The 17,667-nt window shown below is 41.0% G+C and overlaps 2 protein-coding genes across 2 annotated transcripts in view; one reads left to right on the forward strand and one right to left on the reverse strand.

Moving 5' to 3' along the window:
- RPGRIP1 (RPGR interacting protein 1) overlaps window positions 1-5,418 on the forward strand; it is a 90,607-nt gene extending 85,189 nt beyond the window's left edge. Inside the window, exons 23-24 of the mRNA XM_037744282.1 lie at window positions 2,011-2,141; window positions 4,582-5,418. Of these exons, the coding sequence (XP_037600210.1) occupies window positions 2,011-2,141; window positions 4,582-4,694 (244 nt within the window). The 3' untranslated portion in view covers window positions 4,695-5,418. The remainder of the gene's footprint in view (window positions 1-2,010; window positions 2,142-4,581) is intronic.
- The window catches only part of SUPT16H (SPT16 homolog, facilitates chromatin remodeling subunit), a 34,899-nt gene continuing 22,175 nt past the window's right edge, over window positions 4,944-17,667 (reverse strand). Inside the window, 16 exon segments of the mRNA XM_017544457.2 lie at window positions 4,944-6,271; window positions 6,928-7,005; window positions 7,142-7,271; window positions 7,819-7,948; window positions 9,853-10,022; window positions 10,842-10,917; window positions 11,235-11,347; window positions 12,077-12,202; window positions 12,713-12,831; window positions 13,141-13,267; window positions 13,372-13,507; window positions 14,783-14,910; window positions 15,388-15,541; window positions 15,628-15,743; window positions 15,829-15,924; window positions 16,345-16,410. Of these exon segments, the coding sequence (XP_017399946.1) occupies window positions 6,126-6,271; window positions 6,928-7,005; window positions 7,142-7,271; window positions 7,819-7,948; window positions 9,853-10,022; window positions 10,842-10,917; window positions 11,235-11,347; window positions 12,077-12,202; window positions 12,713-12,831; window positions 13,141-13,267; window positions 13,372-13,507; window positions 14,783-14,910; window positions 15,388-15,541; window positions 15,628-15,743; window positions 15,829-15,924; window positions 16,345-16,410 (1,911 nt within the window). The 3' untranslated portion in view covers window positions 4,944-6,125.

Consider the following 17,667-nt stretch of genomic DNA (forward strand, 5'->3'; position numbering starts at 1 on the left):
AAAAAAAGAGCTTGAATTTTTTGTGTGTGGGGGGACAAAACTCATGACTACTTCTGTGCCAAGGAGCTTGAATTTTTAGTCCTATTCCTGGCACTCTGTATTAGCTACCAATATTTGCTTTTAAAAATTAAAAAAAATATATGAAAAGTCAAGAATAGGCAAATCCAGAGAGATAGAAAGTGGATTCGTGGTTCCCAGGAGCTGGGGAAGGAGAGTGGGGAGTGAATAAGTACAGAGTGTCCTTTTCGTTTCTTTTTTTTCTTTTAGAGATGGGGTGCAGTGGCATGATCATGCCTCACTGCATCCTCGGCCTCCTGGGCTCAAGTGATCCTCTCACCTCAGCCTTCCAAGTAGCTGGGACTATAGGTGTGTGCCACCGTGCTTGGCTAATTTGTATTTTTATTATTATTATTTTTTTGTAGAGATATGGGCTCTCCCTATGTTACCCAGGCTGGTCTTGAACTCGTGGGCACATCCCCAGTCTCCCAAAGTGCTGGGATTACATGTGTGAGCCACTGCACTTGGCCAATGAAATGTTCTGAAATTTGATAGTGGTGATGATGGCACAACATTGTGATTACACTAAGAAACATTGAATTATGTATAAACTTTAAAATGGTTAACATAGGCCAGGTACAGTGGCTCACGCCTGTAATCCCAGCACTTTGGGAGAGGCAGGTAGATCACAAGGTCAGGAGTTCAAGACCAGCCTGGCCAAGATAGTGAAACTCCGTCTCTATCAAAAATACAAAAAAAAAAAATAATAAATAATTTAGCTGGGTACAGTGGTTGGTGCCTGTAATCCCAGCTACTCAGGAGGCTGAAGCAGAGAATCGCTTGAACTAGAGAGGTGGAGATTGTAGTAAGCTGAGACTGCACCACTGCCCTCCAACCTGGGCGATAGAGCGAGACTCCCTCTCAAAAAAATCAAAAAGGAAAAAAAAAGAAATACATCTTTTATACTCATTTTGCAATTATGCATTCCTTCTGCTTCTTTTGCTCTGCTATGGTAACCAACTTTAAATTTAAAGCCTCTCCTTCTGGCCGGGTGCAGTGGCTCACGCTTGTAATCCCAGAACTTTGGGAGGCCGAGGTAGGTGGATCACCTGAGGTCAGGAGTTCGAGACCAGCCTGACCAACATGAACAAACCCCGTCTCTACTAAAAATACAAAATTAGCCAGGTGTGGTGACTCATGCCTGTAGTCCCAGCTACTCAGGAGGCTGAGGCAGGAGAATTGCTTGAACCTGGGAGTCGGAGGTTGCGGTGAGCCATGATTGCACCATTGCACTACAGCCTGGGCAACAAAAGCGNAAAAAAAAAAAAAAGCCTCTCCTAACTCCCATAATCCTGTTTTGTTTTGTTTAAATATACCATTGGTTTCTTATTGTTTTTGTGAAACATCTTCATTGTCTGTATCATCTTTCAACTAAATTGTAAGCTGTCTAGTACAGTGGCTCACTCCTTTAATCCCAGCTATGCTCGAGGCTGAGGTGGGAGGATTGCTCAAGGCCAGGAGTTCAAGAATAGCCTGGACAACATAATGAGATCCTCATCCCTATAAAAAATTAAATGAAATAAAAATTAGCTTGGCAGGGTGGTGCGCACCTGTAGTCCTAGCTACTCAGGAGACTGAGGTGGGAACTTTGCTTGAGCCCAGGAATTTCTGGTGGCAGTGAGCTATGATTGTGGTACTGCATTCCAGCCTGGGCTACAGAATGAGACTGTCTCTTAAAAAAAAAAAATTATGAACCATCTTACTGGAAATTGTATCTTGATAGTTTTAAGACAACTTGAATCAACTACATTATCTCGAGTTTTAGTTCCTCTTCTAAAAGGACTGTTACTTAAATTACACCAATTCCTCACTTTGTTTATTGTCATTTTGTAGAATGGAGGCAAGGGAAAAGTGATTCAGAGAAGACATTGTATTGTTTCTGATTACTTTTACCTTTATTTTTGAAGCATAAATGGTATCAACAGTGCTGAGTTAAATGCAATTTCTTTTTAGTTTAAAGTTTACAGTGGTTAGTGATCCTCTGGATGAAGAAGAGAAAGAATGTGAAGAAGTAGGATACGCATATCTTAAACTGTGGCAGATCCTGGAGTCAAGAAAAGATATTCTAGAGCAAGAACTAGACAGTGAGTAACTTTTTTTTTTTTTTAATGTTCAGTTCTAATTATTTCTAAGGAAATCATCCTAATAATGAATTACATTTTACCTTCAATACGTAATTATCACTATGAAGTTGATGAGACACAAACTGGATTGAAATCTTATCCCTACAACTGGATTTATTTCTGGATCCAGCACTAAAGTAGTCAGTTTTGTATTTTAGCCCCCATATACCTGATTACAACTAGAATTGATTTTGAATCTACCATGTTGAAAAAGGGGATTTTAAAAAAGATAAGTTCTTGGCTCGGCACAGTGGCTCATGCCTGTAGTCCCAGCACTTTGGGAGGCCAAGGTAGATGGATCACCTGAGGTTGGGAGTTTGAGAACAGCTTGACCAACATGGAGAAACCCCGTCTCTACTAAAAATACAAAATTAGCTAGGCATGGTGGCATATGCCTGTAATCCCAGCTATTCCAGAGGCTGAGGCAGCAGAATTGCTTAAACCTGAGAGGTGGAAGTTGCAGTGAGCTGAGATTGTGCCACTGCATTCCAGCCTGGGCAACAAAAGTGAAACTCCATCTCAAGAAGAAAAGGGATAAGTTCTTTTCATTTCAAATTTATATATCAGAATTTTGGATCTCTCTTGAACATGTTGATATAGGCAGCTGACGCCCATTCTTTGTGTCATCATGCACTCAGNTTTGAGATGAAGTCTGTTGCTCAGGCTGGAGTACAGTGGCACAATCTTAGTTCACTGCAACCTCTGCCTCCCAGGTTCAAGCAATTCTCATGCCTCAGTCTCTTGTGTAGCTGGGATTACAGGCATGCACCACCACGACTGGCTAATTTTGTATTTTTGGTAGAGACGGGGTTTCTGCATGTTGGTCAGGTTGGTCTTGAAGTCCTGACCTCAGGTGATCCTCCTGCCTTGGCCTCCCAAAGTGCTAGGATTACAGGTGAGAGCCACTGGGCCTGGCTTTGCCTGTATTTCACTACCTCCTGCAATTTCCCTCCAGTAAGACTGTTTCCATTCTACTTTACGGAATTCTTTTTTTTTTTTTTTTAAGGCGGGGTTTCACCATGTTGGTCAGGCTGGTCTTGAATTCCTGACCTCAGGTGATCCGCCCACCTTGGCCTCCAAAGTGCTTGGATTACAGGTGTGAGCCACCACCACGCCCGGCCTACTTTACGGAATTCTTATCAGTTTTCCTAATTGCCAAATCTCATGACTGTCTTCAAATTTTTTTATTTCTTTGAGCGTCTCGATGTTTCCCAAGCTGGGGTGCAGTCTTTTGATCTCGGCTCACTGCAGCCTCGCCTCCCAGGTTCAAGCAATTCTCCCAGTCTCACCCTCTCAAGTATCTGGAATTACAGGCATGTGCCACCATACCCAGCTAATTTTTGTGTTTTTCAGTAGAAACTGGGTTTCACCGTGTTGGCCAGGCTGGTCGAACTCCTGAAGTCAGTTGATCTGCCTGCCTCAGCCTCCCAAAGTGGTGGGATTTGTACAGGCATAAGCCACTGCACCTGGTTAGAAATTTTGACTATCACTCTCTGGGTGTTCTGTTTCCTTTGTAGGTTTCTTTCTTGTCTGTTCTTCAAATTTTGGATTGTCATCATTGAATTTTTTTCTCTATATATACCTTCTTCCGGATTATATCCACTGAGTTTTGTAGTCTAGAAATAATCTCAAATCTAGGTTTCTAGACCAGATTCTAAATACAATCTAGACTTAGCGCAGACTAGATGTCACTACTTGTATTTCCTATGTCCCCTTGGTACCTCAAAATCCCTTGATTACAACTTTGTACCTTGTATTCCCTCTTACCCACCAACTATCTTGTTATCCAAATTAGAATGGCTGTCCTTGATTCCAAGCTATTCCTCACTCCAATCACAAAAACTGTTTACACTTCTTAAATGTTTTGAATTTGTCCCCACCTCTCCATTATACTTCAGACTTTCATCCATTACTCCCCTTCCCCTGAATTACTGCAATATCCTAACTACTCTCCCTGGTTTAACTTGTGTCCTCTTTGACTGTATTATCCAAACAGTAGTCATTTTTCAAGCCCTCCACATAAGAACAATCACTTCTGGTATTTTCAGTTGAAATCACCATTCCCAGACAGACAAGGCTGTTATGTGGCCTGTACAGGCTCATTCCTGCCACTCCTTGCAGTTTTCCAAACACATTCTCGTATCTTGATAGATTAAGTGTCTTTTACTTTCTAAACGCTTAGCTCATGAATTATCTTCAGAAATCCTTTTCCAATTTGTCCATTCTGGTGTAGGTTTACCTTGTGCTTTATTACAGCACCTACACACACTGTTGCAATGACCCTTTTCCTCCACTATTCATTCATTTAGTATCTCCAGTACTTAACCTGACAAATATCCCAAAGTGTTTAACTGAGTGATACTGCTGCCTGACATTCCCCCCACCCTACCTTTTCCAACAGTTGTTAACCCTGAAGATCTGGCCACCCCAATAGGAAGGCTGAAGGTTTCCCTTCAAGCAGCTGCTGCCCTCCATGCTATTTACAAGGAGATGACTGAAGATTTGTTTTCATGAAGAAACAAGTGCTATTCAGATCTCTGGGGGAACCATAGTAAAGTCTCATAAAGTAACTTGCTACAACATGAATTTGTTTTACTGTGATATCTAGTATCTCTCAACCTAATGATAAAAGTTCAGAATGGTCAAAGTTTCTTTTGTGTTGCTAGCTAGCTAAAGGCATTTTTCTCTAATGCCTTAGCACTTTACCAGGCAAGAAGCAGGCTTGCTTTCAGGAGATGAAAAAGAATGATCACAAAAGGTGAATTTACAAAAACAAACAACAACAACAAAAAAAACCCAGTTTATTCATCTTTTAGTTCTTCCAAAATTGAAAATATCAAGTCCTACTGCTAAGGAGAAAAAAACAAACATAAAATCCGGGACCCCTCCCCACTTCTTCTCTTAAAGTCAGAGCATGGAAGGAACTGCAGTGGGACAGGTGGGTGCAGAGAACCAGAAGGGGAGGATGGCAAGATAAACTCCCCAAATACTTGAAAAGCTGTTCAACAGAAACTGTGACAATGCAAGACAAGTTAAAATAAGGAGCGGCAGTGCTGAGAGGCTGTGTTGTAGATATGGCCTCCCTTCCTCTTCTCTTTTCTCATCAGGGTATTCTAGGCCCAAGGCATGATTTGCCCCTTCCAGATCTAAATGTTGACTCCTTTGAGCTTTCCTCTAGATTTCACTAGACGCAGTATACGAGGAACAACCATTCTTCCTTATATATACCAAAAAAAAAGACAGTGGTAATTTTGCCTTCTATCATTGTACCATGTGTGCATTTGTATGGAGAAAATAACCAAGCCAGGGAGTATCACTGCATCTTTCTTATGTCTTCCAAGGCAGCAGAAATACCTCAGAATCTGCATGAGGTAAGAAAGCAGAAAAACTCGGATGAAGGCACCAGCCCAGTCTGCCTCACTAGCTCAAGTTGTATGGATTATCGCAAATGTCAGCAAATTTCCAAGAATCTTGAGTATTGCAAAGATAAAACTTAGAGATGTGAGGAAGGTCATGGCAGAAGGGTAAGATGGAAGATTCAATATGCTGGTCAAGAACCATGATACAAGTAATTAAGAGTCACCTCGTACCACTGTCTTGGAAATACAGCTTTGAGATACCACATAAGATGTCAAAAGCCATCGCAGTCCTGGCAGAAGGTGACAGGAAGAGAGAAGAATGAAACAATATTTATTAACAGCGGGATCCTCCTCCTGTCTTCAAGAACACCTCTTCCCTTGCCATCTGAATGGGGCCACTGGCACGTGTCCTGGTGGGCCTGGAATTCCCCGAGTAGATTGGTCCACACAAATGGCCCCCTAAACCCATAAACACAAATGGCAAAACTTCAAATGAAAACAAAAGGAAAAATACAGTTTCTATGTCATGTAAAATTTTCAGGGGTTGACTGGAGGAAGAATGGAGCACAGGGCCAAAGTTCAGAAGTTACTTCCTCTTTTTCTTGGGGGGTGCAGAGCTGTGTCTGGAACCACGGTTAGAGCCACGGCCCGAATTGTGCACAGATGCCTTCCTCTTCCGGCTCATACTTCGACTCTGTTCTTCTTCTTCCTCGTAACGACTTTCTCGGTCCGCTAAATAGAAGAGGGATTATTAGTTAGCGATACGTAAACTTTAGGTACCTAATGTTACTGGATAACATGAGATAACAGAATATATTTTGGAATTAGACTCAAGTTTTAATCTTTATTAAGTCACTAGTTGTGATCTTGGGCAAATACTTTCTGAGCCCTGGTTTATTTACAAAAGGAAGAATTATTTAAGGGTTAAATAAAAACCTATGAGAAGTACCTATTCCCAGTGCTTGGAACACAGCAAATATTTTCTTTCTAGCTTTAAACTTTTGTTTGGGGTTTGGTTTCAAAGTACTAGATTAGCATTATAAAGACATTCCTAACCTGGAAGAAGCCTAGAAAATGAAAGGATTTAGGTTTGTAAACTGAGTAAGCTAATTCTTGAGTCTTAAATGACTACGTGGCTATCAAGGCTATAGGCAAGATGGGGGCTTGGGCAGATGAAAACAGCAGTTAGGCTGAGCACTACCCACTGGGGAGTATGGACAAATTCCAGACCTCATTTTCTCCTTCAAAGTTGTATCTGTGGCTGGAGATCAGTTTTATAGTATTCTTTTGTTACTCTCATTAGGCCATCAATACTAACCCCTCAAAATACTGAAATGTGTTAGAAATTTGTGTGTAGACAAACAGAATAAAAACAGATTTTTGAACACCTTTTCGGGCTTCTTCCTCCAGTTCATCCCAATCCTTTCCACTCTCTTCTTCACTACCCAATGATTCCTTAGAATAGTCTGGAAGAAAATTGATTAAGCATTAGTCATCATGCAGGAATGAAATGGAATAACAGAGTTCTCTTAGTCTAAAAAAAGTAGTTTTCAGAAATGATATATTAAGATGCCAGGATGAACTTTTCTTTATAAGACTAACCTGACTCTTCTGCTTCTGATGAATAATCTTCATCACTGTCCTCCTCTTCCTCTTCATAATCATCTTCTGAAGGATTAAAAGTCTCATCTTCAATTTCAGACTCTGAATCCCCTTCCTCAGCATCACTCCCCTGGTGAGTCAGGGCATAATATACATATTTACCTTATTAACTTGATGAGTTAATTCAGCCCACACAGTATACCAGCATTTACATGAAGGAAACAGCACAAAACTGAGTGATCGAGAGACAAAATGACTTGTTTAAAAGCAGTGGTCAGGTACAATTATTTTACTATTTTATTTCTGAAAAATTCACTTTAGCTTCCCTTACCTAGGGAAATTAACAACAAAGACTTTCTGTATTAATGTATCACACAGACGTCAAGTGGACCATTTTGTAGAAAATAATTTTTGCAAAATGTCCAGAAGGACTTTTTCCCTAAATACTAAGAAATTGAAAAGTTTTTGTAGTTTCAATAAAATCTTGTCAGGAGCTACCACTGCATAATCAATTTAACATTTACCTGTAAAACTAATTTGAAGAAACAATATCAAGTTGTGTTCAGAACCTCTCCCAGATGGCCTAGCCCCTTATGTGCTATTTATATGCCATTCTAACTGACCAAATGATAGTGAGCAACACTATGTACCAGAAAAGAAACCCCCCACTCACGCACCTCACCCTCAGGCTCCAGAAAAGACCAGCCACCTTGTTCAAAGAAGCCCTCGGGATCATCAACAATGGTCTTCATGATTTTAGTCCAGTTGAGGGACTGTACTCCTTCTGTGTACTTCAGGTCGCAGGAACTAAGAGAAATGACAAATCAATCTTCCGTATTTTCTGTATTCAAACATCTGGGAGCAGATTTTTTTTTTTTTTGACACAGTGTCTTGCTCTGTCACCCAGGCTAGAGTGCAGTGGTACAATCTTGGCTCACTGCAACCTCTGCCTCCTAGGTTCAAGTGATTATCCTGCCTCAGCCTCCTGAGCACCTGGGATTACAGGTACATGCCACCATACCTGGCTAATTTTTGTATTTTTAGTAGAGACAGGGTTTTGCCATGTTTGTGGGGCTGGTCTAGACTTCTCACTTCAGGTGACCCACATGCCTCAGCCTCCCAAAGCGCTGGGATTACAAGTGTGAGCCACCGTGCCCAGCCTGGGAGCAGATATTCTTTGTACTATGCCACCAGAGCTGCTCTTTGATCTCCTAGAGCACTTGCCCTCACAACAGACCAGCATTCCAACTGAAGCAAGCTTTGTCCTTCACCCAAGTCAGAGCTTATCCTCTCCCATTTTCTTTCTTAAACACCAATTTCCCTACTCTTCACTTAGTCTTCTCTCCTATTCACCCATGCTTTTCCCTCTGTCACTGATTCCATTCTTATTTCCCAGTAGTCATAACTCATGACCGCTTCCTGTGATTCTATTTTTCACTACTATAGTTAAGAAATATGGACAATTTCCAGCTGAGTGTGGTGACTCACGCCTGTAACCCCAGCACTTTGGGAGGTCGAGGTGGGTGGATCACGAGGTCAGGAGATCGAGACCATCCTGGCTAACACGGTGACATCCCATCTCTACTAAAAATACAAAAAATTAGCCGGGTGTGGTGGCATGGGCCTGTAGTCCCAGCTACTCAGAAGGCTGAGGCAGGAGAATCACTTGAACCCAGGAGGCACAGGTTGCAGTGAGCCGAGATTGCACCACTGCACTCCAGGCCAGATGACAGAGCAAGACTCCATCTCAAAAAAAAAGACAATTTTCAATGGCTCTTGCCTTCAACCTTCCACTGCTTTCCTATGTGTTGTTTACTTGATGCAATATCTATATGAAGGTAGGAATGACTTTTTTTCCCAGTACCTAAAGTGCCCTGTATTTAGAAAATGCTCAAATGACTCTTAATTCACTTCTGCTGAGGACAGGTGAATCAGAGTGGGTGAAGAAGAAGAAAAAACTGGCGTGGTGGCACTGTTGTCACTAAAGAAATGACAGTAGTAAGGATAACAACAACCAACCATAAAACTGCCTGAGATCACCACTGGCAAAAATCCACTTTAGACAACATACATGGAAACTTCTGCTTCTAGTCATGATGGAGTAACAACAACTAGGTTTACCTTACCACCTTAAACAACTACAAAACAAAATACGAAACAACAGTTTTCAAACACTGGATACAAAGCAGCACAAGACCATAACTCCTGAAAGAAGGAAACAAACTTGCTTGAACCCAGGAGGGGGAGGTTGCAGACTGCAGAGGTTGTAGTGAGCCAAGATTGCGTCACTGCACTCCAGCCTGGTGACAGAGTGAGACTCTTTCTCCAAAAAAAAAAAAAAAAAGCTATTGTAAATATGCTCCACATTGGCTGGGTGCAATGGCTCATGCCTGTAATCTCAGTACACTGGGAGGCCGAGGTGGAAGGATTACTTGAACCCAGGAGTTTGAGACCAGCCTGGGTAACAATGATAATTTAAAAAAACCTTAGATTTTTATTTTAAGGGTACATAAACTATTTTTGGGAATCAGGAAAAAGTGAACAGCTCCATTATCTAATAGATCTCAAGTTTTCAAGTCTTGGTCTATAACAAATAAAAGGCAGTCTCACCTTAAGTGTATCTATAGATTTTAATGCACAACATACCACACTTGAATTCTATAATACAGGGTTCATGGGATAAATAGGAGATTGATGGCCAATTTACTTACTTCAACCATTCCTTGATGGGGTCAAGAGAGGCTACAGGAATGGCATTGATCATAGTCACTTTCTTGCTGTAATCCTTGTAGACAATTACCATATCAAAGTTCTTCAGGTGAAACTGGACCCGCTCAAAGTGAATCAGCTCCACTTCATCCAACGTCACCACAAAAGGTGGCTGTCAGAAAGAAACGGAATCATTAGCATATAAATATTTCCTCCAAAGCAATATTTCAAGTAACTTTCATGATCTAAATCATTATACAAAAGACAACTAAGCTGTTTTATGGGCTTTATTGAAAGACTGAAGCAGTATAATATACTAAGAAGCCACAGTATTAGGATCTACAAGATCAAAATCATCCTTCAAGGAGAAGAAATTCGAGGAAACTATGTGAATTATTTAAAAGAAACTATTTAAAAAGACATTATCCAAAAAAAAAAAAAAAAAAAAAAGTTCTTGTTGTGTTGCCCAGACTGGTTTTGAACTCCTGGCCTCAACTGTTCCTCCCACCTTGGCCTCTCAAAGTGCTGGGATTATAGGTGTGAGCCATCATGCCTGCCCTAAAGAGACATTTTTAAGTATCACTTGGCCAGGTACGGTGGCTCAAGCCTGTACTCCTAGCATTCTGGGAGGCAAAGGCAGGTGGATCACCTGAGGTCGGGAGTTTGAGACCAGCCTGACCAATATGGAGAACCCTGTCTCTAATAAAAATACAAAATTAGCCAGGCAGTGGCGCATGCCTGTGATCCCAGCTACTTGGAGGTTGAGGCAGGAGATTTGCTTGAACCCGGGAGGCGGACGTTGCTGTGAGTCTAGCTGGCGCTCCAGCCTGGGCAACAAGAGCAAAACTCTGTCTTGGGGGTGGGGAGAATAAGTGTCATTTGTTCAATGAGTTTTAAGTCTAAGTAAATATCGAAAATGAAAATCACAATAATTAGAATAAAAAACATTTATCCTTTAATTTCTTACTAAATGGAGGTAAGAAACACTCACCCATTCTGTAGCATTTACCAGTGCACTACTAGTGGGCTGAAGGAGGCAGGTACTCCTATAGGGAGCTCCATTAAATCTGGAAGAGAGAAATTTTAAGACTGAGCTCATCACAAGAGAGACTGCTGCTGCCACAACAGACAAATTTCTTCCCTCTCCCCATTCCAAACAGCTCCAGCATACTCACTGGAGACTCATCTCCAGAGGAAGCCTCTTAGAGTTAGCCACTGACTTAAACCCTTTAACATTTTGAAGAAGAAATGGATGTCTCAAAGATTACTAGTCATAGGAAGAAAGGACATAATACCTTAAATTATTATTAAAGGAAGAAGAATTTATTGTACCAAAAGGCAGACCAGTGAAACTTCAGGCCAAAAAGAAGATAAGATACGTTACCCCAAGTCTCTAAAAGGCACTTCAAATTCCAGTTCCTCCTTAGTTAGAGCCTCTACTTTCTCAATGAAATTTTTAAAGGCTGTCTTCAGTTTGTGCCTCATTTCTCGTTCCATCTGTAGAAGAAAAAAATATCAAATATAGCCATCACATTTGTTAATAGTAACTCCCCTCAAGTCTGAAGTGCTTTTGTGCTTTAAAACAAAAATTCCAACTTTTAAGTTCAGGGGTACATATGCAGGATGTGCAGGTTTGTTACATAAGTAAACACGCGCCATGGTGGTTTGCTACACAGTTCATCCCTGAAGTTCTCATAACTATGAAACTAACATGTACATATTCCTTATTTAAGGCCACCATGCCATTAACTGTCAAGCTGAGTCTGCAACCTAAGCCTAAACTATTGTAATACACCATCTCAGCAGATACTTGAGTTGCTCTGCACAAAAAGATCCAGGGTTGTTTATTTTTTGAGATGGAGTCTTGCTCTATCGCCCAGGATGGAGTGCACTGAGCTATCTCGGCTCACTGCATCCTCTGCCTCTTGGGTTCAATTCTCCTGCCCCAGCCTCCCAAATAGTTGGGACTACAGGTGCACACCAACCACCACGCCCAACTAATTTTTATATTTTTTAGTAGAGATGGGGTTTCACCATGTTGGTCAGGCTGGTCTTGAACTCCTGACCCTCAGGTGATCCACCTGTGTTGGCCTCCCAAAGTGTTGGGATTACAGGCATGAGCTACCATGCCCAGCTCAGGGTTGTTTATAAAATACAATCCCTGAACTTGGATTTGGCCTCATCCTCCCTCACTATCCTGCAAATACTATACTAAATTTCACAGACCTGCTCAGCATAGAGGTCATCTCGGTCATGCATATGTTGATGTTTCCCCAAGTCCGTGGTTATCTCTCCGACTTCTGTGTAGAACTGCACATCTGTGTGCCGCTTCTTCCCAAACATGATGGCATTCTGCCGGCATAAAGCAGAAAGAAGACAGAAGTCAGAAACACAAAAGTATCTGTGATGGAAATGGCAGTGATCCAAACTTGGGCCTCCACAGCATGCATACAAAAATAATTAAACCATCCCTAGTGTCATCACAAATAATGATGCTTGGGAATGTAAAACAGTGTATATTTTAAAAAGTGCTCTTACTTATTATAGTAACTTTGGAAATTATGCTGGTAACAAATTTTATCTAAAGCAAAACCTATTTATTTTAGGTTTTATTTTAGAAATAGAAATTTGGAGATCTCGTATATTTTGCTGGCCATTGCATAACACACCAAAGGAACAAATATGCTTATGAGCACCTTCTAGATACTAGGCCTTGTGGCCATTAGAGGCATTATTTCATTTAACCATCTTAATGTTCTTATGTGAAAGGTGACTTTTTCATCACTATTTTATAGGAAAGAAGCTGAGAGAAATGAAGTGTCTTGCCCAAGAGCTTATAGCTAGTTAAGTAGAAAGGTATACCTTAAGGTGAAAGTGCAGGACAATAATCATTTCTCCATCACAGGGCTGGAACAAAGCATGCTTAATATTATTGTACAATATATCCACTTTGTCTCCTCGAACAGATGTGAAGCGGAAGCCTGGGGAAAAGAATGAGGAAATGTCAAGCAGTATAGTTACGTTAGGCCAGAAGGCACTGCAACTCTTCTGGCTGATTTGAACATGGTCAGAGGACACAGGAACAACTGTATAGAGCTTTCCTTTCCTTCTGGCCATACAGCAGTGTAAGATTCCTCCCAGCATTTCCTTGTCGTACCTTATTGGCACCATGCTCTAGCCAACTCAGCTAACTGGCCGATGACTCCTTGTCATACTTTATTATCTGATCTGTCATTCCTACAAATGTACCCCTGAAGACAAAGCCTAGGCACACGAGAGATTATCCATACCATTGACATGGGCCTCTAGTGAGCCTTGCATCCTCTTCTGGGCAATATTGGGGCGAATGTATAGATCTTTCAGTTTGGGATTACTCCGGTTTAGATTGATCACCAGTGAGTCTTGTTTTACAATGCCCTAAGCAGGAAGAAAATTGAAGCGAATTGTCACATATCCTTATAAGTCTCCAAAAAAAATACATGTCCTCCTTTGCAGAATATTTTGTCTGTGTTCAGGCTCACCTCCTTCTCTTTCTCTTCGGCTTCTCGAGTTTTATAACGTTTCTGTACTTCTTTTATAATTCGGAAAGCATTCTGAAGGTTCAAGGCTGGTACTGTCTGCTCACCAGGTGCCTTAATATTTGAAGCTCGGTACGTACTATCGAAAAGCAGGAGCATTTATAGACATTTCTTTTTCAGGCCAGGGAAATTGTACTGATTATCTTATAAGCATCTTAATCTCTACTTCTTTTTTTTTTTTTGGAGAGAGGGTCTGGCTCTGTCACCCAGGCTGGAGTACAGTGGCCCAATCTCAGCTCACTGCAACCTCTGCCTCCTGGGTTCAAGCCATCCTCCCATGTCAGCCTACCAAGTAGCCGGGATTACAGGTACATACCACCATGCTCAGCTAATTTTTGTTATTTTTAGCAAATACAGAGTTTTGCCATGTTGACCAGGATGGTCTCAAACTCCTGGCCTCATGTGATCTGCCTGCCTCTGCCTCCCAAAGTGCTAGGGATTACAGGTGTGAGGCACCATGCATGCCCATTCCCTTTCTTTCTCTTAAATGGAAAATGTTACAAACACCTAGTCCATTGAAGTGGGAGAAATCACATTTTCATTTTTCAAATCTGGCCTAACATCTCCAAATTATTCCATTTCACACCAAGAAATTGTAGAATCCAACGTGGCACCAATTTTCTTATTTGAGGGTTCTATTATTAACACTTATTTTCATGATTACTATTTTTTTTGAGACAAGGTCTTCTCTGTCGTTCAGGCTGGAATACAGTGGCAACATCAGGGCTTACTGCAGCCTCGACCTCCTAGGCTCAAGGGATCATCCCACCTTAGCCACCAGAGTAGCTGGGATGACAGGTGCACACCACCACACCTGGATCATTTTTTTTTGAGACGGAGTCTCGCTCTGTCGCCCAGGCTGCAGTGCAGTGGCGTGATCCTGGCTCACTGCAACCTTGCCTCCTGGGTTCAACCAATTCTTCTGCCTCAGCCTCCCGAGTAGCTGGGATTGCCAACACCTGCCACCACACCCAGCTAATTTATGTATTTTTAGTGGAGATGGGGTTTCACCATATTGGCCAGGCTAGTCTCAAACTTCCGACCTTGTGATCCACCCGCCTTGGCCTCCCAAAGTTCTGGGATTACAGACATGAGCCACTGTGCCCGGCCAAGTTTTTTTTTTAGTAGAGACAAGGTCTCACTATATTACCCAGGCTCAAAATATGTTTAGTAAATATAAAATACTGACCATCCTGAAAATAGTATAAAGTCAAGAAGGCAATCTGAAACAAGTATCAATGAGGAAGGCTTTGCCATTTACTAGGTAGGGAAAAATGCAGCAGAGAATGAAATGTTTCTGAATACCACTCCAGACAGGATGGGTCTGGGCATAACTATTTTCGTGGGGACTCACATTTCCTTGACAAAAGTCGCTTCAGGGTTAGGAAAGATGTTGCCTTCATTCCTGCCCAGAGCACTGCCTGGGCAATAAAAGTTGATTCGCAAGTAAGTATAATCTCCTTCCACGGACATACTTATATTCTGTTCAAAGGAAAAGCATAAATAGTAAACAGACTTCTTTCCTAAATAGAGATTAGTAGTTTTAGAGATGTTAAAACTAAGTTAGGACTTACAAATTGACTGCTCTTAACCTTAATCTCAATCTAATAAACTTACGTAATTTATCTTTTTAAAAATGAAGTATTTTTTTACCTCTCAAAAAATCTCCGAATTCTCAAAGTACCTTGTACCATGAATACAACTACAAGTTAAATAATGCTTAAGTAAACTTGAAAGAAAGATAGACAAACTATGTTTCTAGACTAGTTGAACTTTCTACTAAGTGAAAACAACTGGAAGAGGGAAGGAATGACAGGATAAGAGCAAAGTCAGTAAACTGAACAGAGTCTGAAGGAGCCTATTGTGGGAGACAATGATCAATGCAAATTATTTATGGCAAATACAATTCCTATTTTAAGAAATGGTTTGGATAAAACCTGATGCATTCAATGTTAGTACCTTGATAGTGGCAATGTGAAAAGGTGTTGCAATGCCAAACACAGGCATTATTACAGTCTCATATTTCTTATCAATGTAGATCTTCATTTCCCGAATATGTGGTTCCTTAGGCATCAGAGATGGGTTTTTATAGGACACATTAGATTTGCGAGCTCTGGAGTGAGATTAAAAAAAAACTGAGAAATTTTTGTAGTTACACAGAACTTTCAGATAATCTCACTGCTCAATGCAAACTCTTACTTCTGAATCTGCTGCTCTCCCTTTTGTTCAGTCAATCGCCTCTTTGCTTCTTCATTGAGTTGAGCTGCTAGTTCTTTCTGATGTGCTCTTCGCTTCTCTTCTGCAGTCATTTCATTCTGGTGAATGGAAAATCCAATTTATCACAACATGTGACCCATATGATAGCTATAAGATCAATGTAATTTAAAGCAGTAAACTTACTCTTGTTCTTTCCGTAAGTAATGCTGCTCGAGAACCTCTTCCCAAAAGGTCCTCTGCCTCATCTTTCTCCTCCTCTTCTTCTTCCTCATCTTCATTCTATGGAAAAAGTCAATATCAAAGAATGAATTTTTTTTTTTTTTTTTTTGAGACAGAGTCCTGCTCTGTCACCCAGGCTGGAATGCAATGGCGCAATCTCGGCTCACTGCAATCTCCAACTCCCAGGTTCCAGCAATTGTCTTGCCTCAGCCTCCCAAGTAGCTGGAATCAAAGGCAACTGCCACAATGCCTGCCTAATTTTTTTGTATTTTTAGTAGAGACAGGGTTTCTTCATGTTGGCCAGGCTGGTCTTGAACTCGACCTCAGGTTATCTGACCACCTTGGCCTCCCAAAGTGCTGGGATTACAGGCATGAGCCACTGCGCACGGCCAAAAACTGAAATTTTAATTGTTTTAGCCAATGTTATTTAACTTCTTTATAACCTAAACATCCTATACTACTCATCTATCTTCTTCCTACCTTTAGGAAAATCCCCACATTCTTCACTTTCTTCTTCACAGAAGTGAGCACAGTGGCAGGGCCATCCTAGAATTAAAAGGAGAATGAAGGCACATAATTTAAGAGGCAATTTCATTTTCTAACCTAGTATATGGCTGGGCAATGCTTTGAATCTTTTGGATACTAAAATGTTTGACAATGAATATAGTTTTTATCCTTCTAACTTCTCATCGGGAGCTATTTTTTTTGTCTTTTGTTTTTGTTTTGAGACAGAGTTTTGCTCTTGTCACTCAGGCTGGAATGCAATGGTGTGATCTCAGTTCACTGCAACCTCTGCCTCCCAGGTTCAAGTGATTCTCCTGCCTCAGCTTCCTGAGCAGCTGGGATTACAGGTGCGCAACCACCACGCCTGGCTAATTTTTGTATTTTTGGTAGAGCTGGGGATTCACCATGTTGGTCAGGCTGGTCTCAAACTCCTAACCTTAGGTGATTCACCCAGCCCCCAAAAGTGCTGGGATTACAGGTGTGAGCTACTGCACCTGGCCAGGAGCTACAATATGGGAGGCAACACTGGGTAATCATTAATACAGATCTGATTTGAAGCCTGGCTCAGTGGCTTTTTGTCTCAGTGGCTTTTTATCTCAGTGACATTTGGCAAATTACTTAAACTTGTCTTTGCCTTCAATTTATCTGTAAATGGAGGTAATAAGAGTATCTACTTTACATGGTACTATTTCAATGAATTAATGTAAACTGCTTAGCTTATGATAAAAACACTGAAATATTTGTGCTTATTATTATTAAAAATCAGTTCCTGCTCAAGAAGCCAGTCACAAAAGACCATATAGGGTATGACTGAACTTATACTGCCTGATTTAGCAAATCCTTAGTAACAGAACATAGTTTAGTCATTGCCTAGGCTTGGAGGACCAGTGAGAGAAGGGAAGAGGGATGGAGTGACTGCTAATAGGTTCAGGGTTTTTTCCTGAGGTGATGAAAATGTTCTCAAATTAGATTGTAGTGATGGTTACACAAATGTGAATATACTGAAAAATCACTATAATTGTACATGTTGAATGGGTGAATTGTATGCTATGTGAATTGTATCTCAATAAAGCTGTCATTAAAATAAAAAAAGAATCAGTTTCATTATTAGTATCAGTTCTGATATTATCATTATCAAGGTTCAAGCCACAATATGACAATATGATTTCATGGTTTAAATCATTCCCTATACCTGGACTACAGTCTCTATTCCTAGCTGTATTACTGTAGGCTGTCATATGGATTCTTCCCCTTAGCTAGCATTTAACAAAGCAAGAAAAAAAAAGTAAACTGCACCCA

Source organism: Cebus imitator, unplaced genomic scaffold (assembly GCF_001604975.1).
Source record: "Cebus imitator isolate Cc_AM_T3 unplaced genomic scaffold, Cebus_imitator-1.0 Scaffold170, whole genome shotgun sequence".
NCBI lineage: Eukaryota > Metazoa > Chordata > Mammalia > Primates > Cebidae > Cebus > Cebus imitator.